Below are 17,311 nucleotides of genomic sequence, written 5' to 3'. Positions count from 1 at the left end.
AGTCTCGTTTCGTAATGGTTTACGAAAGCGGCATTTTTTTTCGCTGTTGCATAGGCTATAGAATAGGTCAGTATTAAGCAGGGCTTTCCAACATAGGATCGTCCCATTTCAGTCAGGCACAGAGGGAGAGAGAGACTGCAGGCTGAGAGTCAATCGGCTAAAAGGACTTCCCCAACTTCCCTAACTCAATCCCTGCCTCTCAGCGCTAACCTCCGTCTACAGGAATTCCCTGTCTGCACAGGTTTGCTGTTCGTTCATTCACTACAGGGTTTAATGCAAGCGATTTCATTTTCTTAAAAAATGATTTCACTCCTGCCTGTGTGTGTCTAACGTAAGGATGAAATTTATTTACAAATCTGAATGCATTTCGTGATGTACATACGTATATGGAAATTTTAAATGAAGCGTGGTTGTATTAGAATTAATGTTTTGTCTAATCTCTCAATGCAGTGAACCTGAATTGAGATATAATTAGTGAGTGCCAGCAACTCACTGCAATAGTTTACCTTATGCTTACTGTCCGGTTTTATTTTTAAACTACCTGATACTTTTTTTCACTCTATTTGGAACGCGCGATTTGCTTCCAGTTTGGATTGTGAAAGGAACTCATTGAGATACTCTCGAGTTATCCCTAGAAAGTTTGATCTGCTCTTGTGAAACAGGAACAAAGAAACAGCTGTAGGCTTACATTTATTCTCACTGAGGAAAAAAAAGTCCCAGAACTGATCCTCGACTGAGAATACTCCAGAGTGAGCCTCTGGGGTGGGGCAGATTCAGGATGATGAGAGAGGGGGCTACTCCTGAGAGAGGGGCTGGCAAGCAACGAGGGAGATTCGATACACCGTCCGCTCTGTAGTCACACACAGGCACACATGCACAGACATAAACAGGCAAACACAGACACATATTCGCAGCGACATGAACACACAAAGGAAGAAACAGAAAGAGACAGACACCGACAGATGATGTGGAGGTGTAGTGTTGGACTAGGGTGGATAATGGTAAAAATCACATCGACACGGACACAACGATGTTGTTCGTCTCAGTTTGTAAAAGTTACCTGTAATCATGAGAAGTTAGAAACAAGTTTAAAATAATGACTGGCCATGACGGTATAGTTTAACTCTAATCTGCTGTCCAATAATCCAGGAAGAAAGCTCACTAATTTTTAGCGTTGAACACTTTTTGGTTTTAGTTTGCAATGTAATTTGTTGTCTGAAACCCCCTTTTAAATATAATCACTGCTCGGCTGCTTGACGTCTTTGATACAGGGACAGCGCTGTGTGCGAATGCGTTGGCTATTATTTTCATTCTACGACATAAACGGAGAGTTTACAGACCTGGCTGCTCCTCCACGTGGAGTCAGGGAGATTCTGAGAGCACTCCGCCTGAACCCCTGCTGGTTCCTGGGTGCAGATCCGCGGTCAGGCCGCGAGGCGGCGGTGTAACACCAGCTCACTACCGAAGCAGGCGACTTGGACTTTTAAAGTCCAACATAAAAAAACTTTTCTTAAAAAAAGTATTTTTTTTCTAATATCAGTCACTGAAATATAACGCCGACTGCCACTTAGGTATAAAAGACAATCACTACGAAATATTAAATTTAGTTTTTCTGCCTGTTCGTTATTTGAAATAAAAAAATTGGAGCAAAATATCTATGAATTGTCTATGAGTTGGTATCTTGAACCGACATGAGAGTGATATTACCCGGTTTTACCTGCTACCAGAACAGCGTACGTGTTCTAAAACTCTCGGTTTATTCCCACTTTGGACTGCGTGACTGAATGTCGTTGTAAACTTGCTATCACAGCAAGGGTCACCGTAATGTTTTTAAGTAGTTTTGGTGGGGGTGAGGAGAGGAGAGAGCTAGTTCAGAGATTATTGCTTTAGGAACAAATGTACAACATAGAGAAAGGGAGTTGTGAATCTGAAAGAGACGTTGGGCGAGAGATAAACTGCGAATTCACCCGAACGGTAAGTTAACATCTGAGACCGGTGACCCTCAGGTTAAACCATCGCCGTTTGTCTCTCGTTAATGAGAGAGCAGCCCTATGGTCTGACAGGACAAGGGCGACTTCAAGGTGAGGTTTGCTTTATCAGAACTCGGTGTCCGCCTGTGTTTGTGTGCGTGCGTGTGTCAATGTGCGTGAGCGTATGCGTGTGTGTGTGTCCACGTGAGTCTGTGTGTATGTGTGCGTGTCTGTGTGTCAGTGTGAGTCTGTGTATGCGTGTGTCAATGTGCATCTGAGTGTGCCTGTGTGTGTCTGTATGTCTGAGTATGTATGTCTGTGTGTCTTTGTGTCTGTATGTGTCTCTGAGTGTGCGTCTGTGTATATCTGTCTGCATGTGTGTGTCTGTCTGTGTGTGCCTGCGTCTGTCTCTCTGTGTCTGTCTGTATGTATGTGTGTTTGTGTGTGTCTGTGTGTTTGTGTGTGTGCGCGCGTATCTATGTCTGTGTATGTCTATGTCTGTGTAGGGGAAGCTGAGAAGTTGTGAGAGAAAGAATTTGTGCTATTCCTTCACGTGAATAGGAATGTCCACGCATCCTCAGCAAGTCTAAACTCAAGCCTTAGTCATTCAATCCACAGACTCAGAAAGAGTTCGGTTTTGTTTTGCTTTCGGGTATAACAGCACGGAGCAGAGTTTTACGAGCTGCTATCTCAGTACAAGTTGTTGACGTAATCTATAACCAAAGGGGAACCTCTTTGCAAAGGAATTGACCAGAACCCCTCCCGTCCTCCCCGATCGCAGCAACTGAGAGGCAGTGGAAGAGTTAGTGCAGAGCGGCTGGGTAGGGAGTTGGCAGGTACACATATTAACTTCGCGTCGGCTTGGTGAAGCCCTCGTGGGCTCGCCTTTGAGTCTGCCCCCAGCTGGTTCAAACCATCTTTATGATTTCCAGACTTCGCCTGAAACGTGGGGGAGAGAGAGAGAGAGAAGGAACTGGGTAGATATGGAGACAGGGGAAGAATGGGTAGTGATTTACGAGGAGAGATCGAGGCTGCATCAGACTGGAACTGGGGAGGGTCTATTCAGACGTCTCTGTGTTCCTCCAACAGTACGGCTGTCTGTGGAAATTAAACTCTATACTGGATGCCGCACGGCTGAGTACCCTCTTCAGGAACACTTTCAAGGAAAGCAGAAAGGGAGTCGTAGGTTAATTGCAAACTGCTGAGCGCTGAGAGACAGCAAGTTTGCAAACGGGCTTTTTAATTCCGTAGAAAATCCGGGAGACAATATAAAATCTAACTTCCCAATGACAGATAGCGGCAGATATCAGCCTCGATGGGCTGAATAGCCTTCTGTCAGCTTCCTCCCCTGTGTCTGCCAGCCTGCCTCCACACGCAGATTTACTTGTTCTGTTCTCAGAGCTGGGACATCCCCACAAAACTGTCAGGAAGGGAAGGGGATGACCCAAAACTGAACCAGCCCCAGCGCCCAACAATCCTCCGTGTCTGAAGCTTCAAGGAATTTGAGTCAAGGCCAATCGATGAATAATAGTAAAAAGGGAGAAACCAGTGGGAGATAGTAAGAGCTGCCGATATCGGAGTCAGTGTAATGCTGTGTGGAGCTGGAGGAACACAGCAGGTCAGGCAGCATCGTTGACTTTCCTGCTCCTCTGATGCTGCCTGACCTGCTGTGTTCATCCAGCTCTACACTGGGTGGAGAGATCAGTGGATACCGGCTTACCACAATGTCACACATGACCCAATCCGCAGCACTGCTTGATGTTAGACACATTTTCAGCCTCCAGAATGCAGAGCAACCTCTTGAGTAATATTGAGTGTACAACGAGACAAAAAAAATTGTTTGAAAACTAAACTTCACGCGTCTTTCTTTCTCAGGGAAATCTCCATCATTATCTCTCTTCCATGAGCACCCAAAATCAGGCCTGGCACAGCCACTGGGGAGGGGGGGGGGAGGGGTTTATAGTCCTCCTTGAGTTTTCCACAGACACTGCCCTGACGGAGATCGTTTGGCCCATCGTACTCGTGAGGGCCGCACAATTAGTCCCCCGGTTTTCAATCTTTCTTCCCTCCCCAGTCGGTTCTCTTCCAACCGGATCGTCCGAAATCCCAATCGCTGGGTGAAAAAATAACAAAACAAAATTGTTTCTTCCTGTGTGGATTATCTCGGACCTTTACAGCCTTAGCTAAAGCCCCATTCCGAATGGGATTTTGGGCCATCAGAGGTGGATGAGATGGTTCCTGTTCACTCTGGATTTACAATTCCGTCCATTGTTCCTCTGAAATGTCTGTATTAACCATCGCAAATCTCTTTATAGGTCACTGTCTGCTGTCTTTAGTCTCTCATATCTGCCTGGAAAGGCTGATTTCCCAGTTGAATGTTTTGTAAATTTTGTGATATGACAGATTTCCTTCACCAGTTCCCCCTCCGCCCACCTCCGCCACACACACAGACACACACAGACACGCACACACAGACACACATACACTCATATACAGACATACACAAACATCCACACACACACAGGCACAGACACACATACACAGACACACATGCACACACACACACACAGACACAAACATAGACACACACACATACACAGGCACATACACACACATACACAGACACATACAGACACACACACAGGCACACACACATACACAGGCACACACACACATACACGGACACACACACAGACACATACACACATACACAGGCACACACACACATACACAGGCACACACACATACACATGCACAAACACATACACAGACACATACACAGACACATACACACATACACAGACACAAACATAGACACACACACATTCACAGACACATACACAGACACATACACATACACACACACATACACAGGCACATACACAGACACATACATTCACAGACACATACACAGACACATTCACATACACATACACACACACACATACACACACACATACACACACTTACATCCCAGTTATTTCCACAACTCGCAGTACAGACCTGGGGGAGTGCCACTCTGTCACTGGCGCTGTCTCTTAGATGAGACTAAGGTTAAACACTTTGTTCTCTCACTGACAGGAAAGATCACCAGGGCACTAGGAGGGTAGCATCCTCGTGAATAGTTATTCCACCCGCCAAATCAGCATTATTAACACATTGTCTCATTGATGCCGGTGTGATCTTACTTTTCAGAAATAGTCTTACATGTTCCCTACATTGCCAAAGTGACCTCATCTGTGGTAAATTCACTGTGGAACATACTAGAATGAGATGAGATAGAAATGTATTACCCTGTTCCTTTGTTCTGACATGTTCAGTCTGTACCCAGAGATATGACTCACCTTTCTTCTTAGGCTGGTGCCTTAGCAATTTAGGGTTAGAATGTTAAGGGAGTCATTGATCAGGGTTCTGGAAGTTGATCACAATTTATTCTCTCTGTCAGAAGTATCTGTGTGTATATCGGAGTAAGGGGTCTGGATGATAGGTTTGGAGATCATCAACTGGGGATAGAATTTGCCAAGGCTGTGATGTTTAGTATGGTTAAATAGCACACTTCCAAAGCTCTCAAAGGAATGATCAGCATTTGCGCTAGGGCATTGTTGGAGAAATGAGCTAGTAAGAAGCCTACAATTTCTTCAGGTGGGAATAGTAAGTGGGTGGAATGGAGTCAGGGGTAAGGGAAGAGAAGACATTAGTTTGAAGCAACTTGGCAATCACTTCAATAAATGCTGAGAATGCTGCAATATGTATCAGTTCGGGCAGAGCCAGTGAAGAGAGGTACAGAATTCCCAATTCATCAGAACCAGAAAGGGTGAAACATGTCGTAGAATTTAGCAAGTGAAGAGGCAAGAAGGTAAATGTGAGGTTCCCATTGTCTCAGAGGCTGCTGTCTTGTTAGAGAGAGAGATAACTGGTAGTGGTTTAACCTGACAGTCACTACGCCTCAGGTGATGGGAGAGGTTGAAGAAGATGGGACCTAGTGAGTTTTGAGAAGATTTGTAGCTCAGGTTGAGTTTCTGGATGTGAGTTTGCTCGCTGAGCTGGAAGGTTAGTTTTCAGACGTTTCGTCACCATTCTAGGTAACATCATCAGTGAGCCTCCGACGAAGCGCTGGTGTTATGTCCCGCTTTCTATTTATCTGGTTAGGTTTCCTTGGGTTGGTGATGTCATTACCTGCATTGGTGATGTCATTTCCTGTTCTTTTTCTCAGCGGGTGGTAGATTGGCTCCAAATCAATGTGTTTGTTTGATCCCTGAAGCAGTGTGGGAATCGAACCTGCATTGTTTGTCATCACTGACTCACAAACCAATCATTCAGCCATCTGAGGGAAGTACTGAAGTAGGCCTGAGATATTGCAGAAGGTAGGGGATTTGAAATGATAAAGGTGACAAAGCTTTGTGGAAAACGTTAGTGTCATTAGGGCAAGAATAGAAGGAAAAGGTGAGTTCGGAGAAATAAAGAATGACAGGATCGTCATCAAAAGCTCTCTCAGAATAAACGAGTTTTTGGCAGCAACCTAGTATTGTGGCAGTCAGAATATATCATTTGGCTCCTGACTGGAGTATTGTGACAAATTAAACTCTGAACGAAATTGTGAAGTAGCTCAGTAATGTCCAATACAATTAAGGCCATTCAAATAAATACTGTCCTTATTCTTGCTGGAGTCAGAATATTTCAGTAACCACAGGCATCTGTCAGTAACTGGCAGTGTTTGAAAACGTGCAGATGGTCCTTGTGGAAACATTGTTCCAATGATGAAAGGGCTCAGTCCAGAGATATTACCACTTCAGTGACCTCTCGATTTACTAAAACAATAAGTTACAAACATTTAAAATGATAAGATGTGAGACCAGAAGTAAGCAGCTTAGCCCATTGAATCTGCTCTGTGACTCAATGAGATCGTGGCTGATCTGATAACCCTCAACTCCACTTTCCTGCCTTACCCCGTAACCCTTGATTTCCTTACTGTTTAAAAATCACAATCTTGAATATACTTAAATACCCACCCTTGACAGCCCTCTATTGTAAAGGATTCTCTAAACCCTGAGAGAAGAAATTCCTCTTCATCTCTGTTTTAAATGGGTGATCCCCTATTTGAAAATGATGTCCACTGATCCCACACTTTCCCACAAGGGGAAACAACCATTGTACATCTACTGTCAAGTGCTCTTACGTTGAATATTAAGAATCTTGTAAGTTTAAATAAGATCTTAACTCAATTTTCCAAACTCCAAAGAATATAAGCTCAGCCTGCTTAACCTCTCAACTTAAGAAAATCCCTTCAAACCTGCAATAAACCTAATGAGCCTTCTCTGTGCTGCCTCCAATGTTGATTTATTACTCCTTAAATAAAGTGAACAGCTCACATTATTCCAGGTTACAGACAAAAAAAAACTGCAGATGCTGGAATGCATGGTAGACAAACAGGAGGCTGGAAGAACACAGTAGGCCATGACTGAAGAAGGGTAGTACCTGAAACATTGACTGCTCCTTTCCTACAGATGCTGCCTGGCTTGCTATGATCTTCCAGCCTCCTGTTTGTCTATCATAGTATTCCAGCTCTGCCCCAGCCTCTGCCTTCTATAGTTTTAGCAAAATCTCTACTTTTGTACTGTATTCCCTTTGAAATAAAGGCCAATATTTCATTTGCTTTTCCCGTTACCTACTGAATTTGGATGCTAACTTGTTGTGAATTATTTGCTCTGGCTTCACAGGTTTTCTATTTGTTCACATGACATGTGTAGATTTTGTCTTTGTGTATGTATGTTGTTATTTCATTGTGTCTGTCTGCATCTGTGTGTGTGAGAGTAAGTGGGTGAGGTTGTGTCAGTTATTCATGTGTGAATAGGGTGTGAATGTGTGCTTTTTGTGGGTGAGCGCGTGCCTGTATGTGCATGAATGTGTGTTTGAGTGTGTAACTGTGTGAGTCAGTGTGCATGTGTCAGTATGTGGATTAGTGTGTGTGAACGGGTTTGTACCTGTGTGCGCATGTGTGTATATGTGTATACGCATGCCTGCAGCACAAGTTGTATTTTAAACATGAGGAAACAAAAGGATTGCATTTTCCAGCTTCTGTCAGAAGATGGCAACAAGGCAAACAAAGCTAAAGTGTGTGGGATTGTACCTCACATTCTGGCAAACACCTGACCTCTGCCTCCTTACCTCTTCACTCTGGCTAGGATAGTTTACAGTGTTAGAAGAACTCTAGAAATGCATGTTGTTTTTTGTTTATTGCATATCCTGGTTTATTTTATTCTACTGAACTGCTTGATTATGTGTTGTAGAATCCAGGAAATTAACCTTGATTTCTTGGAGACTCTCAGGACATTCCCATAGGTCTGGGAGCCCTATATCTTATACCATTCCAGCTGTCTGGATTATTGTGCATTGGAAACAAAGTCAGTGTTGTGCTGTTTAAATTTACTGAGCCAAGCTTCCTCAACTAGCAAATTCAATCCATAAAATTAATCTGTCTTAATGGTGAAGTTGGAGAAATGAATATTGGGCTTATCACCCAGAGAATTCTCCATCGTTTTCAAATACTGTCTAGGGATTTTTTGATACCCATCTGATTAGTATCTCACATGAGTGATGATGCCTCTGATAAAGCTGATCACCATGATTACTGAACTGAGACTGCCAGCCAGAATTATGTACTCTTTTCTCTGCAGTGAAGCTTAGTCCTTGGTTTTTGATCTGGAGTATCACACAATGTATTGCCACCAGATTACAGTCATACAGCTGATTACCTCACAGTATCCCATGAGAACTCTGTGTGTGCTGCCGGTAACATTGAGCACTGATGAGGCAGGAACGTCACAACTGTCTGACCATGTAGCAATAATGTTTATAAAGGGCTTCCATGCTCCAATTGTCAATACTGATGCAATTAAAACATGGCTGTGCTACAATTCACATTGGCAGAAGTCTCCAGGGGAACTCAGCCAACCATTTCAATGAATGTCTCAGCCTCAATATCCTCGTAATTCAAATCAAGACCTAACTCCTGACTTCTGCTTTCATTCTAATGTTGAAGTACATCCAAAATCTGACTGCATTGATAGAAGTGGCAGAGTGTAACTGTAACATATATATATTATTTATATATAATGCATTTACGGTCTTGTATTTTGCTAAAAAGACAGACAAGAAAGAAATATGACTGAAGCTATTTGTCTTGTATTCATCAGGACAAATGCAAGAATTCTAAATGTCAAGTGATCACACCAATTTACACAAGAAACAGTGCTGACTGGAGAAAGCAATGGGAACCTATTGGCTCCCCAAGATCTTAGGTAATTCACAAAAGCTGCAAAGTTCAAACATATTCTGAAATAAAATAAAGAACAGCCAATGCTGGAAATCCGAAACAAAAACAGAAATTGCATGTTTGGCAGCATCTGTGGAGTGAAAGCAAAGTTAATGTTTTGTCTCCAGTGGCCCTTCTGCAGAACTAATAGAAGCATCACTGGATCCAAAACATTAATGCTGCTTTCTCTCCACTGATGCTGCCGGGCCTGCTGAGTTTCTCCATCAGTTTTTGTTCTTTCTTGATCATTTTTTTTTGGCAAAGAATGGGCCCCTTTGTATCACTCAGTATGTCACTTCTAGCAAGTGCAAATTAGACCCACTGTGAGCTCAAATGATTATCTTAAATTGAAAGTTAGTGTCGCTATCAGCGCTCTCATGTTTGTTGAGCAAGTTCTGCCTAATCACAGAATCTCACCCAACAGTGTTTATTTTATTTCACGTTACATAAGCACAATCTCAGCTAATTTGTCAACTAATCAGCACCTTGTTCTCACATGCTATATATTGCTGTGATCACAGGAGGGTAGGAAATAGAAGCAGGCATAGGCCATTTGGGCTGTCATTCCTGCTTTGCCATTCAATCAAGTCAAGGCTGATCTTTTAACTCAACTCCACTTTCCCAAGATATCCCACCTTTGCCATCTTGAGCACCTAGAAATATATTGATTGCAGTTTTGAAGCCACTCAATGACTTGAAGCCTCCACAGCGCTCTGAGATAGGGAGTTCCAAAGATTCACTGCCATTTGAGTGAAGAAATTCTTCCTCATCACAGTCTAAAATGCCTATTCTGAGACGATGCCCCTTGTTTGTTCCCTGAATGTTTAAAATTTGGAATTCTTGCATTTGTTTTGATGAATTCAAGATGAGAAGCTTTGGCAGCAGGTCTGTTGTTTCAGCAAAATTCAAGTTCTGTTCTATCAGATAACTAAAAATAGATCATTCATGCAGGAAGAAGCAATGACTAGTGTACTGATTGGTTAGAACAACAGCAACAACTCACACTTATATAAGATATATAAATACCCATATATACCCTTCCTGAGAATTTTTTTTTTCTGAAGGAAGTTCCAGACCTGAAACATCAGCTTTCCTGCTCCTCTGATGCTGCTTGGCCTGCTGTGTTCATCCAGCTCTACACCATGTTATCCCACATTTCTATAAGATTATTCAGTCCATCAAGTCTGTTCCGCCATTCAATGAAATTATGGTTACACAGATAATCCTCAACTCCACTTTCCTGTCTTATCTCCATAATCTTTAGTCCCCTTCATCAGAAGCCCATAACACATAAAAGCAAAATTAGGTCATCCATCTCTAAATGTCTTTCAAGTAGCAAAACTTTCAAAGGTGCATCACAGGAGCCCAAACAGGCACAAAATTGACAGTGAACCAAAGAAGGAGATAGGCTTAGCTTAAAGCTAGTTCAAAAAGACCAGCTTTAAGGAAAACAGAAAGGTGGAAATAATAATTAGGGAGGAAATTGCAGAATTTTAGGCTCAGTTGCTGAGGACATGCAGCCAAGGATGGATTAATGAAAAGCATGCAGGAGACCAGAATAAGCGAGAGACAAAAAAAAATTGATCATGTGAGGTTGTAGGGCCAGAGAAAGTCATAGAGATAGAGAGAGTTAAAGTGATGGAGGGATTTGAACATAATGATGAAATTTGCAAAGTTTCAGGAGAGGTTACGTCATGGGTAGGTGCAGTTTTAAATAAATCTATATGTAACGTTGGCATCAGTAACATTTCTTATGCTATCTTTAGGATTTTCACTAACATGTCCTATTTATCACCATAGTAAAATAGAAAACACAGTATTTTTCTTGACTGGGTAATGTCAGGAAACTTCCTGACATTTTTTTTACTCATTCCATTATTAATTAGTTATAGTTACTCTGGTGTTGTATCTCTGCCAACTAAACTTCAATCTTCAGAGAACATCTATACTCCTTTGCATCATTTATGGGGGCATTTAAGCTGGTAGATAGCCTTACCAACTGAGGGAACCATTTATTCTGATGGGGTCTGTTGGATGGTGTTTGAGAATTGATCACAACTCTTACAGCAAATACAATTGCTATGTTCAGGTGTCAGCTTTGCTCTGCTCAATCAGCAGTGCTCTCATCTCTGAGTCTGAATGTAAGAGGTTCATGATCCAATCCAGAGCCTGAATTTTACACTGCCCTATGGAAGTGTGCTTTTGGGAAGGAGCTGTGTATAAAATCAGCAGGGATGGTGGATGATGGTTATCTTCCTGCTGGCATTTAACAGTGAAGTTGTAAGTGGCAGATGGGCTCATGTATGCTGAAGCCCAATTGAAGCCAACACCCACATTGGGCAGGCACCTTTCCTCATGTGAAGACTTATGGGTAAACCTCCTCAAGGGATCAGGAGAAGCGAGGGGCTCTCCTAGTTTTTACAGTCCATGCCAGGTTCTCCACTTATTGAAAGACAACCCTGCTCACATAACCAACAAGGTGATTCCTCCCTCCCAAATACTCACCACCTTCCCATTTCCAATGCAGTGCAACCTTAGTGGCCCCTGCGAACTCCACACACTTGGCTTCAAGCCACCACATCTTCTCTGGTCTGCTGCAGTTCCTGCAATGGCCACTGCGCTGAGTGGCGCCAGAAATAACTGTAGTGTTGCAAGCGTCCAGCAGCCCTTGGGGCCCAGACTACATCCCTTAAGTGACCTGAAGCCTCAAATACAGGCAGTTAATTGCACAGGGAACATAACCTATAGTCTGTGTTGCCATGGTTAGTTGAGGCAAGGTTTCTCTCCAATTTCTGACAGATGGATGGGCCCACTGCTGCCCCATAGTTTCCCAGGCCCAACACTGAGTTCATAATTCAGGATACCTATGGAAGGGCTGCACTGTCAGAGGTGTCACCTTTCAGCTGAGAGATTAAATAAAGCCCTGGTTGCCCTCTCAGTTGGATGTTTTTGAAAAAGTACAGGGTAGCTTTTCAGAGAGTCCTTCCTAATATTGATCCCGACACAACATTATTGAAGACAGATTGCTTGGTCATCGTAATTTTGCTGTATGTGGGAGCTGGCTGTATGCAAATTGATAACCATGTTTGCTAAGTTGCAACATTGACTGCACTTCAGAAATATTTCATTGGTTGTTAGAGGCTTGTGGTCTGAAGGTTGCTGTATACATTCATGAATTAAAGCAAAATAATGCAGATTCTGGAAAGCTGAAACACAGAAAATGCTGGTGAAATTCAGGAGGTCTATCAGCATCTGTGTAGAGAAAAAAAAATTAATGTTTCGAGCCTGGTTTGAGTACGTTGTATTGAATTTGAAACATTTCCTCTATTTCTCTCCTCACAGATACTGTCCTGTTGAGTTTTTCATTCTCTGTGTTTGTTTAATCAAAATGCAAGACCTTCTTTCATGCATTGACATACATGCGTACGTACTGCTTAAACTTTGATGTGTATTTGCAGCCACTCACATACAACAATACATATGGTAAATGACATATTATGAAATGTCAAAGAAGCAATGAGTTGCTCTTACCTTTTTACTCTCCTGAGATAATGGTTCCACACTCGGGGTCTTCATTTCCAAGATCAATTCAGAACTCCACAAGATAACACTCCCTGCATGAGACTGTGCAGACTATGAATTATTTGCATACAAGTAGGACTTGGCTCATGCATAATACAATCTGGACAGCAACTAGTAACAATTAAAGCAGCCCTTTGATCACAGTAATTCAATGCCTGAAGCTTTCACTTTACTGTAACAGTGAAATATACACAGGCTCCAGACCTAAAAGAATCTTCTGCACTTAATTCAAAACAAAACTGTGAGCAATAAGTTTATTTGAGGTCTTATGTGATATGAAATTTTTCTTCTTCTATCCTACTTTCTTTTCCTCAAAATTAAATTGTGCTCCTCTTGTCAAGTTGTGATCATTACTGTCTGGAATCCAAGGCAAATGTGAACTGAGGCTATTAGACTGTTCGATTGTGTATATGCATGAGTGAGTGTTGTGTGTGTTAGCATTTCATGTGTGTGCCGAAGAGTTTCTGTTTATGTGTAAGCTCTTGTGCATGTGTTTGTGTGTGTGTTGCCAGTGTAACTGTTTGCATATTACTGCTCAGTACGCTCCTGATACTCGATGAGTCACAGCTGCCAGTGAACTGAACCATTCTTAAATATGGCAGCATCTGGGGGAAAGGAGTAACCAATGTTTCAGATATTACCCTTCTTCAGGACTGGATGTGGGGGAGCTGCAGATAAAGGGTAGGGGAGGGGTGGAGCCAGAATGATGGTAAAAGGTGGACACTAGTAGTAGGAGGGACAATTCAGTCAGTGGCTAGAAGGGAGGGTCAGCAGGTGGAATTGAAGGGAGGAGATGGGCTGGAATGGGAGCCAGGGGATGGATTATTTTAAAATTGGAAAACTGAATGCTCAGTCCTCCGGGCTGTAGGGTGGCCATGTGAAAGATAAGGTGTTGTTTTTCAAATTGAGTTCTCCAATTTCAAATAACTTTCCCACCCATCCCCTGGCTCCCTTTGAAACCCCATCTCCTCCCTTCCATTCCATCTTCTGATCCTCCCTTCCAGCCACCACCTGGATTCATCCCTCCCATTGACCAACAACATCACATCTGCTACCAGTGTCCACCTATCATCTACCATTCTGCTAAACTCCCACCCCACCCCCTACCTTCATCCACTTTATCTGCAGCTTCCCCTACCCCACATCCAGTCCTGAGGAAGGGTAATACCTGAAACATTGACTGCTCCTTTCCTCCAGATGCTGCCTGGCCTGCTGTGTTCTTCCAGCCTCCTGTTTATCGACCTTGGAATCCAGCATCTGCAGGTTTATTTTTGCCTCTAACCATTCTTAAATCTGACCAGTTCTCTTCATGACACCACTGTTGAGTTTTTCTGTTCTCTTTCCAGATTCATTCATGCACTTGTGAATCCAGCGAGCGAAAATGAAGAGTAGGCTATGCCTAGCAGTTGCTGCTTTCCTTGCAGCTCTATCTGCCCCCTTGGTGGACGCTCAAGGTAATGTCTCATTTCTCTCCAGCCACTCCTGCACAGAAATCATGCAGCAGCACTACCCGTGAGCTAATCTGGGATGATCAGCGCTTTTTATTTTCCTAGTGATCGTTTGGGATTTATTTCCCTGGAAATATAATCCTCCCGGAGACTGACTATAAATAAAACTTAACCTTTCTCTCAATAGGTTCTCCGTGAAAGCCCCTTTCTTAACAGATCAATCTGTATTTATTGCCATACTTATTTGATTTTGGCAGTGGCTTTCTATTAATATTTTATTTATCCTTAACAGGTTGTAGAAAAGCCCACAGGAATATATTCATATTGTTGCATTAATAAATGTTCAGTGCTATTTACCTATCACATAACAACTGTGAATTGTTTGAGTACAGTTCAGTTGCCCCATGGATTCAGCTTGCCTATCCAATGTATACATTCAACTGTGATATGCTAATGATTTTATTCAAATAACGATTTAATAAATATGCTTTAACTTATTTTTATTTTCTCAGCATATGAATATCATGGGCAAAGTTGGTCTATAGCACTTACTCTAAAAGTAAAATCACTGATACAATGAATTAATTTTCTTTAGATTTAGAGATCCTTGTGAAATTATTCGAAACACAGATAAGAATAAATCTTTCCACAGAATTTACAATGTCACCAACACACAGCAGAGGAAATTTATCACCACATGTTCCACTAAACATTTCATATTCTCAATCCTTCAGATTACCTTTTGCCTTTCCATTTGATTTAATCACAGTTTATTTTAAATCAGAATGAAATTCAGTACCGCAGTGTATTAGATGTTATTGAAATGTGAGTCCTTAAGATTTGACTTGAATATTTAGGAGAAAATGGCATGAATTTGGATAGCTCTTTATGAAATGGATAACTTGGTGCATTGTAAATCAGATTAGGCAATGATGTGTAGAAAGGAACCTATCAGTCTATTTAGACTTCTGTTCTAATTGGAAATATCTTTATGCAACCACTCTTAACAGTCTCCAAACTCAAGCACTGAAAAGTTCACATCAGTCATTTCAGTTTTGTCAGATAAAAATGCAGATTGTCTGCCATTGTATGCAGACAAGACCACTGGATGCACAGCAAATTGGAGATGTTCCAATTGGCGATAAAGTACATTCATCCTCCCTGACTGCAACTAATGGCCTTAAAAGGCGAGACCCACTTCCTTCAAAGCCACTGGTTAAATGGAGAATTAAAACAGTCAAGTTGTTTGACTTAAATATGCAGTTGTGTCTTTAGATAATCCTGATCAAAATTGTGTAAATGTGGCTTGTTCTAATTAACGTTAAAAAGACCGGGCTTCCACTTTATGGGTCCCACATCGAACTAAGATACTTTTTCCAAAATGTTTATTACTCACCATTAATACAGAAATCAAAAAAAAGTCTCAATGACTTTGCTGTACTGTTGTGTTGTTACTAACAAAAAACTAAATTTTTACATTATAATTGTACAGTATATTGATGTCTTCATAGTATGTTTCCATTTATTAAATTGGTCCCAAAAATGGCTATAAATTTCATAGGATGATACAGCACAGTAAGTCTAACTATCCAGTTAGACTCATTCCCTCACTCAGTTCTGCATTCCCCCCATCTAAGTAATTCTGTTTATTATTTACTGGATTTCAATGCAGATGATAAGAACATCTTTTGTCAACCATGTTAAATCTGTGGGTCTTCCTCAAGTTTGGAAACAGTTTTTCCTTATTTACCAAATGCAGACCCTCCCTGACTGAATGCAAATAAACATGCCAACCAGTGGTTGCTTCAGGGCTGAAATCATGACAACAAAATCTGTTGGTCACTGAGATAATGGCAGGATGTGGGAGATTTTGAAATGTTTAACTGTGGTTTGCCAACATTTGGGAATTGTTTAGAAATGCTCTTTTTTTCCTAATCAGCAAGAGCAATCGTGGGATTACAAATCTTATAGAATCATGCTCTTTTTCTCCCAGCAGGGAATCACCTCAATTAAACCATATCGATGCACATTTACCAGCGGGGTGTGCTGTTGTGTGTGTGAATGGCATGACCAGCTTTACAAAGTGCAACATTCAGTGTTGCTGAAAGTTTGGAGGTTTAGAGGGGATTTGGGGAAAGAAAATTGTCAACCTGAGGTTGGTGAGGGTCTGCCTGGAAGGGCAATTGTGGCAGGAAACCTCACAACCTTTAATAAGCACTTGGATGAGCACCTGAAGTGTCATAACATTCAAGGTTTTGGGCCTAGAGCAGGAAAGTAGGACTAGCTTCGATTTAGCTTTTGCAGTGCAGACTTGATGGGCCATTTTGCACTGCACCATTCAATGATTTGGATGTTCGAACGAGGAGTTGGGGTTTAGGCTGCAGAACCCTCTCTAAAGAAAATTCTAAGAGAAGTGAGGAGGCAAAGTCCGAAACAACCAATTGCAAAACACTCCCATCTCGAAGATACAGATGAAGATACACCTGGGAACACTGCATTAACGGGCAAAGGAACAGACCAAGGGCTGCACACAAGAAGGGAGATAATAAAATGTGAGGCTGGATGAACACAGCAGGCCGAGCAGCATCTCAGGAGCACAAAAGCTGACGTTTCGGGCCTAGACCCTTCATCAGAGGGCCTGCTGTGTTCATCCAGCCTCACATTTTATTATTTTGGATTCTCCAGCATCTGCAGTTCCCATTATCTCTGACACAAGAAGGGAGGCCGCTTTTCGCACCTTGTATGGACAAGAGAGGCAGCAGCATTTGAACCAGTGATTGGAGAGGGCGCGCAGTATCTCGTACATGCACTCCGCTTGTGTCATGCGCTTTCGCGGGGTCGCGCACAGAGGGAGACAGTCTCAATTTGGACAAGAGGTCGTGTCAGAACAATCAATTATTTTGTTGGGGGTGGTGCTAAAAGTTAGATTTTCCCCTTCTAATAGTCAGAGAAACTTGAAATCTACCAAAGTAATGTCTTAAATATATTAAAAGAAAAAA

The 17,311-nt window shown here is 42.1% G+C and overlaps 1 protein-coding gene across 4 annotated transcripts in view; it reads left to right on the top strand.

Annotated features, from left to right (window-relative positions):
- Positions 1-70: 70 nt before the first annotated feature.
- LOC125454703 (collagen alpha-1(XII) chain) overlaps positions 71-17,311 on the top strand; it is a 266,793-nt gene continuing 249,552 nt past the window's right edge. For 2 of the 4 annotated variants that reach the window (XM_048535772.2, XM_048535776.2), the window contains exons 1-2: positions 71-241; positions 14,211-14,318. In XM_048535772.2, the coding sequence (XP_048391729.1) occupies positions 14,246-14,318 (73 nt within the window). In that variant the 5' untranslated portion in view covers positions 71-241; positions 14,211-14,245. Of the gene's footprint in view, positions 332-14,210; positions 14,319-17,311 lie in introns of all 4 variants that reach the window. The other 2 variants (XM_048535773.2, XM_048535777.2) reach the window with 2 other exon arrangements.

This window comes from Stegostoma tigrinum, chromosome 9 (genome assembly GCF_030684315.1).
Source record: "Stegostoma tigrinum isolate sSteTig4 chromosome 9, sSteTig4.hap1, whole genome shotgun sequence".
In the NCBI taxonomy this organism is placed as follows: Eukaryota; Metazoa; Chordata; class Chondrichthyes; order Orectolobiformes; family Stegostomatidae; genus Stegostoma; species Stegostoma tigrinum.
Note: the sequence above shows the minus strand (reverse complement) of the source record. Positions and strands in the feature narration are given on the sequence as shown.